The sequence below is a fragment of the Camarhynchus parvulus genome, chromosome 1A, assembly GCF_901933205.1.
Source record: "Camarhynchus parvulus chromosome 1A, STF_HiC, whole genome shotgun sequence".
Taxonomy (NCBI): domain Eukaryota; kingdom Metazoa; phylum Chordata; class Aves; order Passeriformes; family Thraupidae; genus Camarhynchus; species Camarhynchus parvulus.
Window position 1 is genome coordinate 13,221,292 of NC_044586.1, and position 22,050 is coordinate 13,243,341.

The 22,050-nt window shown below is 41.8% G+C and overlaps 1 protein-coding gene across 1 annotated transcript in view; it reads right to left on the reverse strand.

The window, feature by feature from the left end:
• The window catches only part of TMEM178B (transmembrane protein 178B), a 224,341-nt gene that overhangs the window by 23,812 nt on the left and 178,479 nt on the right, over positions 1-22,050 (reverse strand). The window contains exon 4 of the mRNA XM_030959587.1: positions 7,966-8,103. Coding sequence (XP_030815447.1) covers positions 7,966-8,103 — 138 coding nt within the window. The remainder of the gene's footprint in view (positions 1-7,965; positions 8,104-22,050) is intronic.

Below are 22,050 nucleotides of genomic sequence, written 5' to 3' on the forward strand. Positions count from 1 at the left end.
TGGTATCTCATTTTTTTCCAGTCTTCCAACTTGTTTTGAATTATAAATACTCTTCAAAGTGGCCAAAGGTATTATGCCTTTGTGAAAACTGTGTTTATCCCAAGCTTCACAGTTCACATTCCAGTAACTTACTGCAGATCTTGGTTTTTCTAAAGATCACATGCTGCTGTTTAAGATCTGTCTGTATACAATTGTGCACACACATGTACATTTATACTTGCCTTTACATAGGGAAAAAAATAATTGATGTAAACTTTCTAAAACTATTCCTTTTTTTGGGAAGAAGCACAAGAAACTAAACTTTCAAAGAATAATGTTGTATAAATGAAAAATATATATATGATCACAGGAAATACCTTCCATATTCAGTGTTGTGGTTGATCATGTCACCACAAGTAAGCATTCTGAAGAATGGGTAGAGACCTTGATTATTAATGAAAAATAGAAATCCTAGGTGCCCTGTGGGACATACCATATTTCCCAATGAATTCCAGAGAATGGCTCTTACTTTCTCCCTTTGTTTATCTTTCTCTTTGCTTCCTCTTGGCAGCTACTATGAAGGTACTTCATAACTGCCTAGGAGATGTCAGTCACAGAGCATTGCCTTACACCTGCTACATTAAATTGTTCCATTTTTGTTAAATTATTCAGCAATGGAAGGATTGTTTTGAGATGGCAGGACCACAGTTGCGTAGAATAAACACTCTTATTTTCTACCGTTCCGTACTATTTTCAAAGTACAGTGAGTTAAATTTGAGACTCAAATGACTCAACAGCTGGTAACAACCCATGGCTGCAAATCCACAGATGCCTCTGTTGTCATCTCTTCACACATGCACAGCACGGGCGGAGGAAGCCCAGCCGGGGGGTTTGGAAGACAAGGCTCTCTGTGGAGGTGGGAGTGAAAGAGGATAAGGATGTGTGCAGCACAGCTACACCAACAGCAGCTCCCAAGCCCTGGTTTGAAGCCCCACTTTCTGGTGGGATTGGCATCCCAGCTGATGGCACTGGCACAGAGCCCTGGGTGTGTCTCCGTCCCCGCTGGCACCTGGCGACAGCCCCGTGTGAAGCGTGGCACAGCTGGGGCATGAGAAGGTGACCCAGTCTAAATGGTCTGTCCATCCTCTGGCTGTGAGGATAATAAACCTTTTTGTTGCCTTTCGCCTGGACTGAGGAAAGGGATATTTTGCAAGGATTTCTGAGAAGGCTGGAAATTACTTATTAAAAGCTATTTCTCCCTGTTGAGAGTTTTTTGCAGATTGAGGAGTTCTTGCTAGACAATGGCCATATTCAGCCGATGCACAATCCAGCCTGCTTGTACTAATGGACAATGGACACATTCACAAACAACGAATAATGGACATATTCAGAAATGGGGTCGATATATCCTTGAAAGAGATACAAGAAGAGTAGTCATCAGGACTCAGCAAGTTTGTCAGCAAGCTTGGGAAAGTAAGAAAAAAGTGAGTCATGGATGGGCCAGACGACCACAGCAAGACGCGTGAAAAATTAGATGATCCAATCAGCATTCTAATTTAGACGCGTGAACAGCTAGGATTAACCAATCCTGTATTAGCTAGAGATGCGTGGACAGTAGAGATTTATTATAAATATAGTCTTTTTAGGGATAATAAATTTGGCTTCACTGGATCATATTGGTTATGGTGTGATGTCCCTGAACCTCCGCACCCTGCATCTCCCTAGTTTAAAATTTAAAAAAAGAATGCATTCATAACATACATAAGTGGGTTTTTCTTTATTCCTTTAAAAAAATTCTCTCTTGCCTATCTGAAATAAAACATTACATTATGCCAACACACCTGCATAACTTAATTTTTTATTCCCTCTCACACATCTTTCCTGCCTGCTTATCTTTACTGCAGCAGCCAGCATTGGAATGAATAGGTGATCACCTCTGCTCTGGGAAAGATTTAAAGCTTTTCTAACCTTGACCTGGTCCTCTAAGTATGGACAGGCTACAGAGAGTAATGTCTTTGCAGCACTCTTAGAGGGGGTCAGAAGAAGCCCAAATCAGTGGCAAAAGTGGAACTGGCAAATGGCACTTGAAACCCTCAGACTGGCAGATCCCCACTGGTGACAAGGGAGGAGAGGATGAAAGAAATTACTGATTTTTTTGAAAGCAAATGCTAGAACAAAAAAATCAGGCCAGAAGAACTCCATACTACTACTATATGTGTACAGCGTGACTTCCAGGCTTTTCAGTGCCAGTAGAAAAGGAAGTTTAAGACTCCCAAGCAAAGCTCCAAGCCCAGTACCTCAGGCAAACATATCACTAGGCAAAGACAAGAAATGAGCTGCTATATGAGACTTCAGATCATTTTATTACCAAACTGCATGGTGAAGCCAAATCACATATGAGGGCATTTAACAGCTGGAATAATTTCCAAATAGACTAATTAGAGACTGAATTATTAATGGTAGAATCTCTAATTGGCTCAAAGCAAGGTTACAGCAAGAAACCCACTTGACTTTGCAAAGAATAATGAATATTTGCAAGGCTAGTAAAATTACATACTTCTCTAAGGAAATTGTTAGCAAATGGGAAAAAAACCATAAAGTCATCCTAAAGTGTATGTCACAAGACAAAACTGGCAGAGACCTGATAAGAGTGAAGAAAACAGGTAAAAGAGTAAACAAGTGCAGAGATGATTTATTACATTCATTTGCAGGAAATTTGGAACAAAATAAGACAACACAGAAGTCTCTCCCTGAAGGACTGCCTTGTTAGGCATGCAGTAAAACCCCTAACCTATTTCACTGAAATGCGTTCTCAGTTTCAAATTACAGACTTACAAAAAGAAAATACATGGATGTGCAGCTGATGGATAGAGCTCTGATAAGGACGATAAAACATCATTCTTTGTCAGTCTTTTAATACATTTAAAATGGCAAGTGAGGTAGCTTTGGCCAGGGATAATTGTGTGCTGAGGCAAGTACCAGAACATGATATTGGAAGTGCCATTTTGTATTTCCAGCTGGGACAACAGACAGCCGTTCAGCAGGGAGGTGCACAAGCCAGAGAGGGGGAGGATGAAATTACTGCCAAAACACTGGATCATGCCACCAGGAGGCAGCCACCCCACTTTCCCCACCGCAGGCACTGATGAGGAGGAAAAGGGCTTTGAAGTATTTAGGTAAGAAGTTAGCCCTGCCCTCAAATTAGAAATAATGCAAGCCATATGATATTTCAAAACAGCTGACTGAAATCAGCTGAGCTGGGAAAACATCAGGCTATCAGAGATTGCCTTTAAAAGATTAATTTATAAAGCAAGTACAGTAACAGAAGATGTGGTGAGATTGGGCTTGCATGACTGCAAACCTGAGATGCTGAAACAAGAAAATCCTGTGGATGAGTTTGCTGGAGAGCAGGTAGAAAAACCTAGGGTTAGATGGATCAGCTTGTTTGCTGATCATGATACAGGAAATATTCACAAACAACTTGATGGAGAACTGAAAGAAGGGATTCCTGGAGACAATGGAATTTGCCTTGGTAGAGTTACCAGTGTGCCAATTTGTAGCATCTCAGCTCTTTGAAGCTGGAACTAAAGCTGACATTTGACCTTGACAATATTGGCTAAATTAGATGTCGAGGGAGTGAAGACACCAACCAAAAGAACTGGCAGGTTTGCCATGATAATAAACTCAAACTAGTCAAGGATTTGAATACTTTCAAAAGAACTGCTCAAAGCCAGAAAATGCGATCACCACTTCCTGGGAACTGATGTAGTGGCCACGTCTGGACTTGAAAATGCAAAGGCACAGTTTTGGTGCAAATAAATTTGCTTTGGTCAAAACACAATGTATAAAATATCCCACATGCATTTCCTCAGATAGATGTTTAACTGAATTCCTGTTAGACTAGGTACTTTATGAGCATGAAAGCATCACGTTTGCCACAGGACTGACATTTGGAAGTAGTGTTACAGATGCTCCTAAAGTTCCAGAAATTATTGTAAAATTACAAAATTACTGGTTGGAGCTTTTACTGGTGCACAGATTTTCAGTAATTTGCATGAAGAGAAAACACAAGAACCTGCAAGAGGATGTGCTTGCAGTCATGTATAATTTGAGTATGACCCACTTCTGTAATAGAATTAAACAGTCTCAAGTAAGATGAATAAAATGAACTAATCACAGTGAAATTTAATGGCACAATTCCATATGAAGAAACTATCAAAAAGGGAAAATCTCCCACCTTGCAGGGTAAAATGATACTGACAATGCTGGAATGTAACAACAGTGAAATAGGAGGCTGTGCAACAGTACCAGCATGCCAAGTGAGATAAAAAGTACTAAACATAATTTACAGTATCTGTCTGACTCTGTAGAAGATGAGGGACTGAAAAAAAAATCCTGCTGTGGTCAGGCAAACACTGCTGTTCAAGAGAAGGAATCCAAGTATAAATTTTACAATAAATACCAAAAATTATGGAAAAGAACTGTGGAAGCCATAAGGGATCTGTGATTGCTGCTGATACAGATACATTTGGACTAAACAGAAAAGATGAATTATTAATAATTTTTAGCTTGTTATAAAACATGCAGAATAGCAGTGTAAAACAGACTCTAAACCATAGTTTACTTGTCCTGGATTCCGGATGAGCTAAAAACCAAATAATGGCCTGCATTTCGTAAATGACTTGTTTCAGCAATTTGCTTGAGAAATTAGATCAAGCAAAGTAAAGCAAGTCCTTATGAGGCACTGCCACATGGGTTAGCAAGAGGACTGTTTGGTAAATATAATAAAGAACCAGAGGTCCAAGCAAACCATGTCTGCTCTTATTAGATTATTATAGCACGCTTCTCAGTGCTCTGTTGAGATTTCCTGTTCAAAGAATTATGGGCAATAAGGGACAAACCCCATAGATATGTTAAGCTGGCAATGTTTAAGCATTGAAAAAGAGCTATTTGTCTAGAAATAAAACCAGAACAAATGCTACAAATCTAGCCAAGACAAGTGGTGTTGAAAATGGAAGGGAAGGTTAGATTTCAGTCTGATTCTATGGCTACCAATTGAGCACAGTCTCCTCTCAGCTGCAATGAGGTCAGATGGCAGAAACCTTCCAAAGCAGTTTTCCAATTATTGGACCAGAGAAAAAGGCAAAACTAAGAGGCACTCTGTCCCCATGCATTTTAAGAAACAGCACAGTAATATGTTGGCAGCACTTACGGCATGACAGAAGCAATGGTTTTGTATTCAACACTGTCCAGCAATAAAAAAGTTTAAATTCAAAGACTCATTGGCTGTAAAGGAATGACTGTGTAACACATGACACAGTCTGAAAGCATTGATAGCTACTGACTTTTAGATTAGATGGCTCTAGTTGTGTATTTTATTAACTGACTGCTTCAGTTTGTAGATGTTACTTTATGCCCACTTGCTGTTAAAAAAATCAGTTTAGCAGTTGCTATTGACTTGTGCAAAACAAGAAAGAGGGTAACCTTTGGGTAATACTGATCCACGCATCTGCACTGAAGCGGAAAATAAGTTTGATCTCCTCCCAGCACATCTTTATTTATAATATTACACATCTTGACAGAATTTGGCAGATAAAATAATCTGGTGCCTCTCATTTAAATTAGTGTTGTGTTCCAACTGCTGGATCTGGTTATTATTTTGTCTATGCAAAGAGCATGCTACTATCAGATGGCTTCCCACTGCATAGGTACTTCTACTCTGTGTTCAAGTCAATTATAAACCTTCTGGTAAACAGTTTCAAGCAATTGGCTTTTTGTGGCATGCTGTCTTTTTCTTGTTTTCCAAACCACATTTTTGTAGCTCTTCTGCAAGCCTCTCCTATTCTTTCCACATCCTCCTTTAGCATTGACACCTGATTAGGATGTCCAGAAATAGTTTTGCTTAGCCCAGAGATAACCCCACGTCATGATCTCATTGCATATTCCATAAAAAATAACACATTTAGCAGCTGCATTGCACTGACAGCTCCTGTGCAGCTGGATGGTCTCAGCACCCACGATTCCAGAGAGCTTTGCAGAGCCACTGCTCTCTGAGAAGGAGCAGCTTGTTCCATGGGGATGGCTGAGGCTGCTCCCAGTTTAGTGTCCTTGGCTCCATGTCCACTGAAATATGTGCTATTTGAGCATCCCAAATGATGGCTTTGTTAGCTGTGAGTGACCCATTCCACTACATATGGTTAAAACTGAATCTCTTTTCACCTGGAAACTTTATGAGTCATCTTTCAAATCTCTCAAAAATAACAGGTAATCTCTGCAGCTACACTGGAAACCAACCCATATATCATAATAATAATTTCCGAATAGCAAACAAGACATAGCTAGTTTCTAATAAATGTAAGTTTTCTGTACTTATTTAGTATATTCTTAATGCTTTAATCTAAATGTTGGGCTGTAGTAAGTTAAATACCATGCAGATATCTAAGCAGGTTGGGCTGTAGTAAGTTAAATACCATGCAGATGTCTGAGCAGATTAGAGCAAAATGGCCCCTGCACAAACTAGGCTTTTAAATAAATAAGAAACACCAAGCTCATCTGGCAAGCCATCACCTATAATGTTTTGACACCCACAACAAACCATTTACAGACATCCCCATGAAGACCAGTGTGTGCTGGCAGATTTCAAATGTGTTTGTGGGCACAGAGAGAGCTGATGTCTAATATCACCAGCATAACACCACTAGAACATAAATACTTGTTACTCCAGCACTTAACTCCTCTTCTGGGACTACAGAATCTCTCCTCTATGTCACACACTGATCTGTGTCACACCACAGTACAGATAAACAGATGATAAAATGCACAGAAGTGATGATCTGCCTGGAGGGCAAAAACCCAGCTAAACAAAAAGCAGCAGCAGAGAAAAGAAGAGAGAACAGAAGTAGTGGTGTTCACTTTGAGGCATTCACCCAGAGCTGTGTTTGGGACTTGACTTTCACACCCTTCATTTCAAGTAACTGTGTCTTGAAATTTGCTGCTAACAGAAATTGGGATGGCATCTGTAGTAAGGAAGGCTGGTACATTACATGGGAAATGTTGGATGACCTTGAGGGCTGTTGTAGTAGGAATGGGAAGAAGTTCAAAAGCACAATGTGTCAGGGCATGGACCTGGGGATTAATAAACCAAACCTCTGGTGTAAATTGGGAAAGCATCAGTAGGAAAGTACAAAGGTGGAGAAAGGTCTGCATGTCTCACCCAGCTGCAGGATGACTGTGGGTCTCCAATGTGATGCAGCATGAAAAAAGCAAATAAAACCACAAAATACTTCAGGCAAGGAATCACCAGCAGGGGAAGGAAACCATCACACCACTTACACAAGGCATTGATTAGACCTTGTTAGAGAATGGTCCTTACCCATATTTGAGAAAGGCAAGCACAAATAGGAACAGGTGGGAGAAAAGGCTGCTAGATTGATAATTGTTCTTACAGAGAGAAGTCTACAAAGAAGTCTATGTAGAGTGGGAAAAGGAAAACAGAGAATGCTCTTCATAGGTACAGCAAATAAAGAGAGATATAAACTAAAGGTTACATTTGTCTCAAGAACACCTGATGAGTAATAAATATAGATTTTAACTCTCAGCCCAGGTTCTAGGTATCAAAGTGTCCCAATGTGGAATTGGATAGTGGTGGGAATAACATCTTCATCATCCTTGGATTTTTACTACTGAGCTTACTAAGTGACAGTGTAACATCCAACAGGAGAGTACTGCACTAAAAACCTCAGATTACCCTTTGTACTACCATCAGTTACAGACACTCCAGACAAGTTTTGTGATGGAAGTTAAATGTAAATATGACTTTGTGATCTTTGATATGCACCAGAAGGAGCTCAGAATGAAACCAAGTCCAGATCAGGCAAAACAACTCTGAAAACATATTTTTCAGTGACTTAGAAAAGGAAGGACGTGGAAAGAAGGAACATGAAAACAACAAGAAAAATGCATTTCTTCAAACAGCACCATCCTTACCTCCCATGAGGAAGAGAAGCCCTGCCACATACTGCATAAGGCCTCGATCCCAACAGCACCCCAGGACACCGATAATCCACCCAAAGAGGATGATGGCCACGGCCATGCCCATGAAACCAGCGGTCATCCTGCGCAGATCTGCAGTGGGGAAGACACAAAAACAACATGAGTGGGAACAGTGATAAATCAGCATCATCAGGGGTTCATAACAGTCGTAATCCAAAATGCTACTGATCTGTGAGGACTTCAGTGTGTGTTGGTATGGGATGATTTAAGTAAGGGTGATTCAGAGCAAGGACAAACCATAAATTAAGTCACTAGCTTGGGCTGGGGAGAGAGAGCAGCTGACTGTTTTAGCACACAATGAAGCTCAGTGCAGATGCACTCAAGTGACTTGTGACAGCTTGCTCAGGAGCTAGAAGTTGTAAAATGGCCTCAGTGCAATGCAGTGCCTAATAACTCCAGTCTCTGGGCACTAGCACAACATCTGTTTACATCTTGCCTTCTCATCTCTGTCCATTACTCCCCAGTATCCAAAGGATGTCCCTGCTCCAACTGATCAGCAAAGCAGTTTTTATGCTTTGCACCAGCACAGACATGACAGAGTATGCACCTCAGCTGTCACCCTGTGTGTCACTGAGCCCCTCTGGGCCACAGCTCCCCACGTGTAAGTTGAGCCATGGCATCCAGGCGTGGTTCCTCCAGAGCAGCAAGGCACACAGATACTCTGGTGTCAGACATCATTAAATGCACTCCAGACACACAGCTGGGACAGAGGACACATCATTGTCCTCTCCTGTACCCAGATGGTGACCTTGCCAGATGATTTTTGGTGAGGATGGTTTTGACTGCTCCAGGGAGCACTAAGAGTAGGAGGAGGCCAGGGCACTGGAGAAAAACATTTTTGCTCTTCAAGTGGGGACTGAGTACATCTGATGTGGGTGACGAGGCTGACCTGCGTTTATTTCATAAATAAAGGAAAAGGGCCCCCAAGTCTTAATGAAAGGAATACTTAAATAAAGACCTGGCTATGTTGCATATTTGCCTTGTGCAAAAAGGATGGGACTATGGGACTGCTGGGAGCCCTCTTCCTGCATGTGCTGGGGAAAAAAATTCTTCACAGTTGGTTTGGATGTGAAATCTGGGCAGTGAGACCACGTGGCAACTGAAAGAGCAAGGACTATGTGAGCTAAAGAGCATCTTCACACCCTCAGATAATGAAACAGATGGGGGCATCTTCTCTAACATTTGATTATTCCCTGTCCCCCATTCATGCACACATAAAGAGTTTAAGCACTGATATGTCAAGAGTATATGAGCAAAGAAAATTCCAGCCAAGTCAACTCTCTAAACATTTGTTTCCTTCTTGAAACTTTTTTTTTTTTGCACAGCAATGATTTTACTTTTTTCCCCTCAAGAAACAGAATGCTTATGACAGAGAAGGAAGATTTGAAAAGTGTGAATCATCCACCAGTCTCTATGGCAGCTTTTCTCTTTGGCTGGCCTTTGACTATGTCTCAGTTTCTGTTATTTTTTATGCTTTTCCCACAGTAGATAAAAAGACCAGCAATACCCACAACACAGATTCAATTAATTCTGTGAAGAGATAAATTACCATTACCATAATCAGAGGTTTATAAAACTTCATTTCCAAAATGCTAAGTGTCCACAAAGTCTATCAGTATGCTAGGACAGAATGACTTGAAGGCAGTTTACTCAGGTCCATGTTCATTATAGCACTTTGTATGCAAGATCAAGTTGCAGAACACAACCTCTCCCTTGAAGCTGTAACTCCTTCCTGTAGATTATCACTGATTTTCCAGGGAGTCTCTCTGAAAACATAACCAGGTCTTCAGCTCACCAGTAACCAGGCTCTTTTAACAAGATACACATCTTAAAAGTACTTTTGTCTTAGGTTTTGTGACTGTCCCACCACATTTGAGTATGTTCAAGGAGCTCCAGTATAAGAAAAAAAGTATTTCCTGCAGAAACTTGTACTTCCCCCAGGCAGTGTCTCTGTTCCTTGGGGATTTCTCAGAGTGCTTTCTAAAACAAGCAGTAAGTGTCAGTAAGCAGTTTTGATGGCCAAGCGTCTTCCTACTTTTTCAGTCCATGAGGCCCTGGGCTCAAATTGAAAATGAAAACATAAAGTCTTTACTGTTTCCTGTATCATCTTCCATAACAGCACAGCACATCTCTCCAAGGTGCTGCACAGCTCTTTGTGTCAGCCCTACAAACCCCTTGCAATTTGACTTGTGAGTGCTGACTCCAAGTAACACCATTTGCCTGTCCAAATGGAAACAACCTGCCTCTAATGAGCTCAGCTGAAATAGCTTTATTCAGCTGCAGGATGTCCAGAACCCCTCAGATCTACCCCAATGGAGAAAACTGGCTGATGGACCCAGTTTTCAAAGGCTCCAGAGTGGATCACAAGTGGATCACATCAACATGTGTGCCAGACTCAGGAATGGTGTTTATCCTGCTAAAATCTCTATGAATTTTGCCATTAAACAGAAGACTTAAAGGAGCAGGACCAAGATTTCTAGGTCAAATTTTGACATTTGTTTCCCTCAACCTCTTTTGCTGATTGAGTCTGAAATTCCCTTTCTAACACAGCAAAATCCAAATAGAACTTCTCTGTGAACTCTTAGTTCTCACAAGTTCAGTGAGCTTAGTTTAAGACTGCCACTGCTTAGGCCAGTTGCAAATCTGCTCCTCACAAGTCTATCCACTAGGGATTATCCGAAACAAATAAACTTTCTTTTCTATTTAAAACTATTTGGCTTTTGTCCTGCCATAACATCTCTTGAGGGGAGCCCTTGGAAAGGGCAGTGCTGGGAAAGAGGGTTCTAAAGTTGGTTTCAATAACAGCCTGCACTTGTCCAACAGCATCCACCTGGCACTCCTCACCTGTCAGTGCCCACATGAAGCTGAGGTCAGTGCTGGGATCAAGTCTACTCAAAGTGATTCTTTTGTGGAAAAATACTTAATGGATGTCAATGAATTATCATCCTCAGGCTATTTAGAGGAATAGGAGCCTATATTCCCCAGACTCAATCCCTATTAATGGGGTTGTTTATGATTACTGTTTGTTGGTGTGGTGCTTGACATGGAAAGGACAGAAGAAAAGCAAAGATTTGCATTGTGTACTCGAGGCAATATCTAAATTTGTTCTGCTAATTTAGGATGGAGGGATGACATATAAATAAACAATAGCTCATCAGTACAAATTGATGGGGTTTTGTCTGAGTTTGATTGGCACTGATAAAACCCTTCCTGAATGCATCCTGCAAAGGTAAAAGGGGTCATGCTGTCATGTAACACCACTTTATGACGTTTGAGCACACTCTGGGTTTGGTTTATTTTTCTGAAATTGCTTTTATTTATTTTTAGACTATGAAATTAATAGTTCTCTACATTCTTTCTCTTTTTGAAAACCTCTCTGAGTAATAGGATCTCAGGGTCATGGCATGAAAACACCAATCAACTGAAGGAGTGACTATGCCAGCAAAATACATTGTTGAATCTTCTACAGCCAAATGGGAGCTGCAACAGCAAACAAACTTATCTCAGTGCATTCATGAGCACTGCTTAGCTGGTCTGCAGCTGATTCTCTCCTGGGTACCCATCCCAAGTCCTCACACTGTAGCAAAATGCACAGATTGTAGGGACACTGAATTCCCTTTCACCATCTAGCAAACCAAACCTTTAGAAATGTAGCTACAAGGTGAAAGTAAGGAATGTATTGCATTGTTTATTCCATAAGCTAAAATACAGAAGTGAATTTTTAATGCTTGGCCTATATAACTGCTAGTTTCAATGATTTACTAAATGGACATAGATACCAACATCACTTGGGGGTGAAAACACAATATTCTCTTTCCACAAATTTTTTAAAAACACCTTCTTCGTCCCTTTTTCTTTTTACTGTTGACTAAAAGCTATGCGTGAATTATCTTCTCTTTGGGAGACTTTTCATATCTAGTACTGCTACAGGTGCTGCTGCATGTAAAAGGCAGGGAACTCAATCCTGACTCAAAAGCAATGTGGATCATCAAGCAAGGAATACAGGTATCATTTTCATGTAGGTTGGGAACAACAAACTTCTTGATTGATAACACTGGAGAAGGGACAAAGAATGGAGTAATCCAAGTCCCATGATGGAAGCTGAAATGATAAATTTGAAAGTCACAAGGTTTGTGAATCATGATGAAAAGAGACACATTAGCATTTTAGACAATGTCCTTAAAATACAGACAGATTCTCATAAACCAACATGCATTTCTTTAAAGCATTTTTGTTTTCTGCTGGGAATATTAACTCTATAGGTTTCCTGAAGATAAAGAAAGGCAGAAAAACTGATTAAGAGCCATTTATTTCCAAGCAGCATGTGATGGAAGGTTCTCTCTGTCTGTTTGCAAATGCCCCTGCCCTTCCTTTCACCCTGATATCTGTCCATCTGTATTTGTTATGAGCAATAAGGTAATTCATGCTGGTTACCACATCGTGGAAGAAGTTTCACACCCCAGCAGCTGCAAACATAACATGTTCTGATTCAGCTTTGCTTTTTAAAAATTTCAATATACCTTTTTGACTTTTGAAGTTCCATTCTCTTCCTTGAAATTGCAAGTCATCTTTCTAAAGCAAGGGCTCAGTCTTCCTGTTGATATCTATCTTCCTTTCCACAGAATTTAATAATATCTCCTAAAAGCTAGAGACTGCTTTCCTCACAACACATACAGGAAGGACTGTATGAGACTCTTCTGAAAGATGGGGAAACCAAGTCAAGAATACTCAACATGCCCCCAGCTACATGAAAAGTTTGTGGAAAGTGTATAATTAAATCTGTATTAGCAGGATTTCTGGACAGACCTTGAACAACACAGCACAGCTTTTCCTTTCAGAACTGCTTGTTCTCAAGTGTTTGTTAGAAATTCGAACTACAGTGTTCGTTGTCAGACCCTCAGAAAGTGCAATATTGCTGCAAACAGTATTTCAGATAGTTCATCCTGCATGTCCTCCTTCATTCTCCCATTAGAGAAAGGTCTGCAGGGACTAAGCACCCCAAAGTCTATATCAAGAATATCTAGAATAGCTTAGAAGGCATTCTGGGTATATCACAGTTCTTTCCTGAGGTGTTCTAAAAAATGGGAAATCTAAAAGGAAATCACAAATGCATTTCTGTGCCCATCTAGGAACAGATGTCAGAATATAGTAATGTCACAAAGAAATAGACTTGGATAGTGTAATTCTTTAGCATAATCTATCATTGCAGGTCACTGTGATCTATACCCTCCTGTACTAAATTCCCTCTGATTTGTCTTTACCAGGGATCGAGAGCATTTGTGCTTGAAAAGAGTCAAAATCACTCCTTTTTCTTCCTTTTCCAAACATATGTATTGGAAATTGTTCAAGAACTGCACACAGCCCTAGAGCACAATTTACCAGATTTCACTGAGCTTTGTTTAAATGACTTCTCTTATAAGGAATCAGCAGCACAGAGGTATCTTTCTCCAACATAATCCCTTCTCTTATCTCACCCTGAAACTTCAGCAGGGGCAAGATAGAATTGGACAGACATGTCTTTTATTGAATGCCAGCCCGACAGCTCCCAGGTACAATGAACCAGGGAGTGTTAATGCAGGTGATTTTGAGTGGCATTTTCTGGCTCTCACTGTTCTCTCTGCAGAGCTTAAAACTGTATTTTGGATGAAGTTGGCAAATAGAGGGTGAGGGTTTTAATCTTTTCTTCGCACTTCAGGTATGAAGAGATAAGAAAAGAAATATGTATTAGTCTACCTGAGACTGTTAAAATCTCTGAGTGCCTTTCACTGAATCATGTGGTAACCCAGTCCTCAGTTTAAAGATTACTCTAATGCAATCTCAATGAGTACAACCCACTTCAACCAAAGTAACAGTAGATTACATTTACATGTAAGTATCTGCACCAGAGAGACTCAGAAATATGCACATCACAAACATACACTGAAACACAACTCTGTCAAAGCTGAGAGAAAGAACAGGAGAAGACCCTCACAAACAGGGAAAGCGGCTCTGTCAAGGATGAAGTGAGCCTTCATATCTCAAGAGGTTATAAATGGCCTTTATAATACACATCAAATAACAAAATCCCAACACCTTCTGTTGACTAGAGATTGTTATTTGTGTGATAAGTTGTTTGATTGCCAGCAATGTCTGGACCCACCTACATGGAAAAGCTGATGGGAAGCTTTGCGAGCTGGCTGTGGTCTGTGCTACTTAACACGTCCCTGAGGATGAGGTGTATGGAGAGTGGACATCATGAAATTGATTTATTCTTGTCAGAACAGGCCATCTATATGGATTTCCTCCATCAGAGTTCTTAAGTGTTCTTACAGTTATTTAAAACAGAAACAATCACAAAAGGAAGGTGCCAGCTATGCACTGCTGGCACTTCAGTCTGCCTTCCTTCATCAGAAATCCCACAATTTCAGAGCCAGGTGAATAGCTTATCAAGGGAGAGATGAAGTCATGTCTTCTATAAAGGCTGACACCTTCAGAGGTTTATGCTGGCAAATAGCAAACCCCACATGACACTGCAATTTCTTATCTCTGGTGAACTGTCATAAAACACCAGAGGAAAGGGGAACTCCCAGACCAGGTCACATACTGGTGTTACTGCCTGAAAGAAATTCCTCCTCTGTTTAGGGAAAAATACAGGGACCTAAGAAATTCTGCAGTGACCTAAGGCACTATCTGCAGCTCAAATAACAAGTTCTGATTTTATTCTTGCCTCTTCCTCAATGTGGAGCAGAGAAGAGGCCAAAGAAAACCCCCAGACAGGGGAGGGAAGGGGGCAGGCAGGCAGGCAGGCAGGCAGGCAGGCAGGCAGGCAGGCAGGCAGGCAGGCAGGCAGGAAGGCAGGAAGGCAGGAAGGCAGGAAGGCAGGAAGGCAGGAAGGAAGGAAGGAAGGAAGGAAGGAAGGAAGGAAGGAAGGAAGGAAGGAAGGAAGGAAGGAAGGAAGGAAGGAAGGAAGGAAGGAAGGAAGGAAGGAAGGAAGGAAGGAAGGAAGGAAGGAAGGAAGGAAGGCTCGTTTAAGTACAGCACAGAAAACTGTCTCATGAGGGTGAAAAGATCAATTTGTCTTCAAGAGACTTTATGATATGATATCAGAGAGTTCAATGCACAAAGGGGACATTTGTAGCAGGAATTTACGCATCTGAAGCAGTTCCACCGTAGAAGATGCAAGACATGTTCTGGGAGAAGGATGGCTGTGAATACCATCCTATAGAATGGTTCAGCCTTTGGCTCCAATCCTACTTTCCCTTAGCCTCACAATGAAACTTTGGCCAGAGAAGAAAAAGGGTATTTTTGGCATTTGTGTTGCAACTCAGCCCTGAGTGACAGCAGGATAGGAAGAAAATCTTTGCCCTTACAACCCCTGGTCTAGTGGGCCAGAGTAGCTGAGCCTATGCCAAAGCATCGTTCCACTCAACTTTACTCTGTCATGCCCCATTCTACCTTCCCTAGTCCACACCATTCCCTGTCCTCCTCTGGTTCTGGTGAGATTTTATCAGAAAGCACCTGAAGCTGATCATTTACATTCCTCCAGCAATGTTCAGGAGCTGATCTTAGCAAGTCTTTCTCTCTCTCCAGATTTACTATCCATGATTTCAGGTCTGCAATATATGATCATCTAGGAATATTTCCAAGCTTTGGTCCCAGCAGAGTACACTTGCAATTTGCCCAGTTAACCCTTTCATCCCTCTTTTCCCTCTCTCCACAGAAACAGGGAAGTCTGAGGCACCTGCAATTTTGGCCACTCTTCTTCATATTCATAACTTTAATCCTTCTTGGTCCTGCTAGCTGAGGCCACACAAAGCAAACATTTCTCAATTGTGACCAAGCTAAGAGGCTTTTCATTACACAGCTTCCATGGATTATGCAGGTGTTGAAAAATCTGAGGCATTTGAAGTAGGCTTCTGCTCAATTTCAGTGAGGACTTGGGGACTTTATGACATCAAAGCTGTGCCTTTTTCATTTTTCTTCCATCCTGTACTTTTGAAAAACTCAGGTTACACACACTGTTTTATGCTGGTCATCTCTTACTGGAAGTGACTTCTACCTGGAGCCAGCACAGCACAATATGATCTTGGTGGTGAGGAAGGACAGCACAGCCCCTCAGCATCACATTAGCCTGACCAGAGGGATCCCTCCTGGAGAATGTGAGGTGCTGTCTCCCTGGTCCCAGCCCCTCCACCCCTGGGGGTGGTGGGAGAGGCCAGATGGAAAGCCCATTTCTAAATGGAAATTGCCCTGCGTTCTCCAATGGTCTGGAAGAAATCTGTGACGGGCTCTGGGTTCAGGGCAAAGGTGACTCCCTTCACTGTAAAGTGCTCTCAGTGCTGGTGAGAAGTGCTGCTCTGACACTGAATTCTCCATGTATGCCTCCACAAGGCACAGTGCACAGGAGGCAATGCAGAGCAGGGCACCAGGGCCAGCTTCACCCCATAGCTCTGCTGCCAGGCTGTCACAGGCACCTAGAGATGCCTTGAGGGCAAGGAACTGAGCATCAGTGAAGAGCCCTGTGAGCTCTGCTTTCCCTGAAATCCGGCGGAGGGTTGGGCCCTCTGAAAATCAGATTTTCTCCTGTCTCCCAGGGGGGCCATGGAAGCCAGTTTACTACTTTTTCTTCATAGGTATTCAGACATATGGTATTCAGATAATAATGAGGTACAGTAACATTTGTATGAAAATAATCTGGACAAAGAAAGCCCTATTCTATATATTAGTTACTTTATTATTTAGTTTGCAGAATTGCCCTTATCTGTGAGCAGACTCTGCCCTGTTAAAGTCTGCTTTTTATATGCTGGTCATCATCAGAGTATCAACATATCCACTAATCACATGGAATTTTATTAAGATTTAATCTTCAGTTATTATCTCTTGAACTACTTCTTGCAAAGGTGGATAAGGTTCATCAGGGCCAGAAAGAAGCAGAAGAAAAACCAGAACCTCTTCTTTTCTTTCAGTGAGGAGAGAAGAGTGAACAAAAACAGATGGATATTTGAAGAGTGATGAGAAAAATTAAAGAAAACTTTAAAAATGAGAAATGGAGTGTGACAAGAAGCAAAAACCAGAATTGTATGTAGAACTCCAGTATCAGACAGTGTTAAGTGCTTTTTGTAAAAAGCAGATTTACCCTAAGCTTCTCCCAAAGATAAATGGAGATGTGCAGCAATGGAGCAGAGAGAGACTTGGTAACAGCACCTTTGTTTTATCTATTTCCCTCTGCATTGCACTTCCCTCCTCTGCTGCCTGTCCCAGCACCAAAGCTTTGCTCACAATCAGGAGCAACTAAAATATTATGCTAAAAGGTTTTCCTTTCTTTTCATCCCCTGCCCCAACCAGTGCACAAGCCTGAGCATAATCCCAGCACAAAGCATTTGGAGCAGCACGCTTAATAAATGGCCAGCATGAACAAGGCTGGAGGTGGAGGGATAGTATCTCTGCTTTATCAGTGCCCCAGCCCTCTGCTCAAACACACTCATTTCCCAGCATTTCAGAACCCAGCATTAAACATTTTCATTCAGGAACTCTGAAAGATGTATTCTTGTTTTTAAAAAGACTATTTAATGCAAGTGAGGCTGGGCTGAGGTGTAGGAAGAAAGGAAGGAGGATGGAAGAGAAAGAGGGAAGAAGTAGAGGAAGACAGAGCTGTGAAAAAACACTGTCCCTTATGGAGAAATTTTGATTTTGAAGTTTACTCTTCTATTAACATTTAAATTGAAAGGCGTTTCTTCCGAGCTCCACATATGAAACCAGAAAATCTGCATTTAAATAGATACCATTTAAATGTGGAGAAAAATATATATCAGCATTGAATGCTTTGCCATTTGCCTGAAAAGAACTTCTCTTATAGATGATTATTAATTTTTTTCTTTTTTCTTTGTGTGTGCTAAAAAGAGAAATTGGAAGTACATTAAAATTCTGCTTGGCACAAGGAAGAGGTGGGGGATGGTTGCTTGATTGACCAAACCCCTGATTCTGAGCTCAGATTTTCTCCAGGAGAGCTGCTGGGGCCTGCAGGAGGCAGTCCAGCCTGCTGCCAAGGTCAGGGCAAGAGAGGTCTGTCCTGCCTGGTCCTGGAGACATGGCACCCATGACCACAGGGCTCCAACTCCCACCACAATGCCCATCCCACTGGGGAGGTCACCAGGTCCCTATTCCCAGCTGCAGAATCAAACTTTCTGCAGGTTTGTTAGACACCTCTCTGGCTTCAGGACACCATCTAGGAAACAGGGACACACACCTCCTCAAAAACCACAGGAAGTCAGGCTTTTTGTGTCTCAGTTCTCAAACTGGAAAAATCTCACCTCAGCAGGTCATTTTGAAGTTTAATACATTAAAGAGTGCCAGCTAGGTTCTCTGCAGTGGTAGCCCCAGAAGCCCTAAAAAGGCCTTGGACAGATAAAAACTGCAGTATGGGAATTTTTTCAATGGTGGTTTGGAACTCATTCTGATTAAATCCAAAAAAAGCACAAAGTTGTAAATAAGCAAAACAGTCACTCTCACCTAAATAAAGGCATCTATAAACCTGGGGAGAGCAACCGGAAATCATGACTCTTATGGGGCCAAGCTGGTATCATGGAACAAAGAATCCACAATTTCCCACTTTGACACAGGGTTTTCATCAGACCAAATTTTTGCAGCATTATCTTGTCTCTAGTCACTGGATTGGTGAAAATAAACACCTGTTGACACTCAATATTCAAATGAATTTGTCCAACTTGCTCCCATTGACTCTCCATCTCCCTCTCCCACCCAGCTGGAATCTCACAAAAACCAGCCTTATTCTTATGGGTCTCCAGATTTTTCTCCTATGCAGATGGCAACCACTTTCTGAAAATATATATGTGACAAGAAGAAATGTTTAGTAGAAAAAGCAGGTGCCTTGAAAAGGGGTTCCCATTTGTCTTTCCCTGCCCCTCTCTAAAACCCAATCATTTCTGTGTTAATAAGCTCACTGACTATAATGTGGCACTAACCTTTCACAGCTGATGCCAGTGACATTTTGACAGTTCCACATATGGGCCTGTCAAAAGCAGAAGGAAAATAAATTTGCAATTTGGTAAAAAAGCTGGGTAAGCAGCCAAAGCAGCTTGAGGGAAGGAGAAGAAAACCACCAAAGAGCCAAACAAAAGCCCACTGCACAGATGTTACACACAGCAAAAAGGAAAAGCACATCCACAGCTGGAGTACCCCAGCAAATATGTGCTTGGAAAAAAAGCCTTAGGCACCTATTAAGCCCAGTCTAGCTTGAGATGCCTCCCAATAAATTCTTCTCACATGGCAAATTTAGAAGTCTTTCCTAGCAGAAGGGAAATGGGACACAGCCTTCAATCTGTACAAACTATCTGGTTAACATCAGATATCACAGGACTCAGCAGCTGCTCTAACAAGGAATCTTCCATATTTCCACTGATGTGATCAGCTGCAGGGAAACAACTATTTCCTAACACTGTTTTGTGGGGTGTCTTGGCAGTTACTTTTCAAAGTATCGCTGCACAAATCACTGACAGTTCACAGATTGAGTCAGATACTTGGTACCTGTACCACAACCCATCTTCTTCAAATGACATATATCAAATCTCATAATATTTGGCTAAAAAAAATAACTTCCAGAAAAAGGTCCAATCATCATGTGACAAGATGAAGGAAAGAAGAATGTTGCACTTAGCGGTTTGTTCAGCTGGTTAATTAACCCTCAGTTAGGAGACCCAATCTTTCAGCTGAACAGGTCCAGTTTCTGCTGCCAGGCAGTTACTGATAGGAAGTGAAGTGGTGCTGTAATCAGTCCACTTCCTTCTGATTCCCATTTCAGCAACACTGAAATAACTTTTCTCCTGAAATTGGAGGACTGTGGCTTTTATGATGGTGCACTGATGCCCTTGGTGGAAAATGTGAAGGTGTGTTTGCTCTATTGGTGTGTGTAAATAGCCATGTGTTGTAATGGTATAGCTGATGTACGTGGCTAGCCAGAGATGCAAAATTACCACTAAAAGATAATAGTTTATTGAATTTTCTTTAGGACAATCTGGGTCTTCTTGGAACACCAGTCAGAGAGGCATCACAAGGATCAAGACAAGCATACTGCAGCTTGCAACTGAGAGGAAATGGAGCATGTTCTTTCCATATTCAGAAGCACAGAGCCAAATGTGGAGCCCAAAGGGGCTCTAAAAAACCTTAAAATACTCCTGAAGCAAGAGCAGTGGGATCCACTGGCCAGCTGGTGGAGGTGGGCTGACACTGAAAGCACAACTTCAGAAAGCTGTCTTTGCACAGGCTGAGGACAGCAAGCCTGATGAAAATGTCAGATAGACTCTTTTCAAAACATTTTCCCTAAAGCATTTTTTTCTTGAAGAAATAACTGCAGGGCAGCTGCTGGTCCACTGTATTAACCATGCTCATGGGGAATGTGAACTCTAAGACCTTTTCCAAGTAATGTCACTTGATAGGCAAGGGACTGTGGCCAAGGCTGGAGCACAGGTGGGAGTTTGATGTGGCTGCAGGACACAGGTGACTGCTCCCAGCATGACATTTGTGTGGGGTTACACCTGATGGAATTGGGAGGATGATGGAGGTCAGAAGTGCAGAATGGCCAGCAGTTGTGGCAGAGAGCATGTTGGATTTCACTATAGTGAGCTTGATTTGAAGCCATTTACCTGTCAGACTTCAGGAAACAGCATGGAGCTGCTTCCAAAGCCAGTATGCATAGCTCTGACTGATTCTGGCAACACATTCCTTCACCTAAAATAGATGGTAGGATCCAACTTGGCACGTGAGACCACCGGGCCTTATCAAATAAAAAAAATGTGGGAACTTAGTCATTTGGCCACAGCACTGCAAGCAGGTAGGGTTTCCACACATGGCATGGACAGAGTCACCCCTTAGCTTGTTCTAGCAATGCCACTGACACAGAACAGCCTGTAGGTGCTCAGCCAAAGCTTTCTCCTAAAGTCAGCTTGTTTTTAGTTTTGCAGAGGGCCTCCCTGTCCCAGCACCCAGTTCCCACTCCCCAGAGAGCCCTTTGGGGGCTCATTTCCTTCCCTCACTTCCCGTGCTACTATTCATGCTTTTTCAGGAAGACCTGTCCTTGCACAGGCTTCCCTGATGGCAGCAGCACTGGAGGCATTGGTTAGCAGCAGATTTTTCTTGGGCTCATACCAGCAGTCCTGCTGCTGATATAATTTCACAAGCCCACACCAGACTGGGGCAACTGTGGGAGATTTTCTGAGAAATGACCTCATGCTAATGGAAATTGTCCAGTCTAAACAGCCTCCATGCACTGACTGACAGGGTAAGAGACTGAACAATCTTGGGGCTGTATGTGGTCTCACAGGAGCTGTTACCTTTTCATGGAAAGCACCCCTTGATCTTTGCTAAGGAGAACAGTGAGTGCTGCTAATGCTGCAGAGTCTTGCAGGCAGCACTCTGACTCAGTCTGACAGAGTGGTGTGAGACCATGAGATGTGGCTTGAGGTCTCTGAAGGGACTGATATTTGCATGGCAAACAGAATGGAAGGGCCCAAATTCCTGAGGATACCAGTATATACTCTAGCAAATGATCTAAGATCACCTAAGCCCAAGAAACAATTCCCTCACAACACCACCAACAGGCCCTGGTGGTGTTCCTTCACACACCATGTATTTTTCAACTATCATCCTGAATGGTGGATTATTGTTTTTGTCATATGCTCAGCACTGTCCCAGACACGTTTTATGAAAAAACCTTTCCTTAGGATTTTTAATCCTGAGAAGCTGTGAGGCCTCAGGAACAAAATGTAAACAATGATTATCTGCTGCTGTGGAATGCGACAGGTGGCTCTGTAATTGATCTCATGTGGTTTTTTTTAATTAATGGCCAATCACAGTCAGCTGGCTCAGACTCTCTGAGAGTCATGAGCTTTTGTTATCATTCCATTCCACTTTCTTTTCCTTTCAAGCCTTCTGATGAAATCCTTTCTTCTATTCTTTTAGTATAGTTTTAATATAATATATAGCATAAAATAATAAATCAGCTTTCTAAAACATGGAGCCAACATT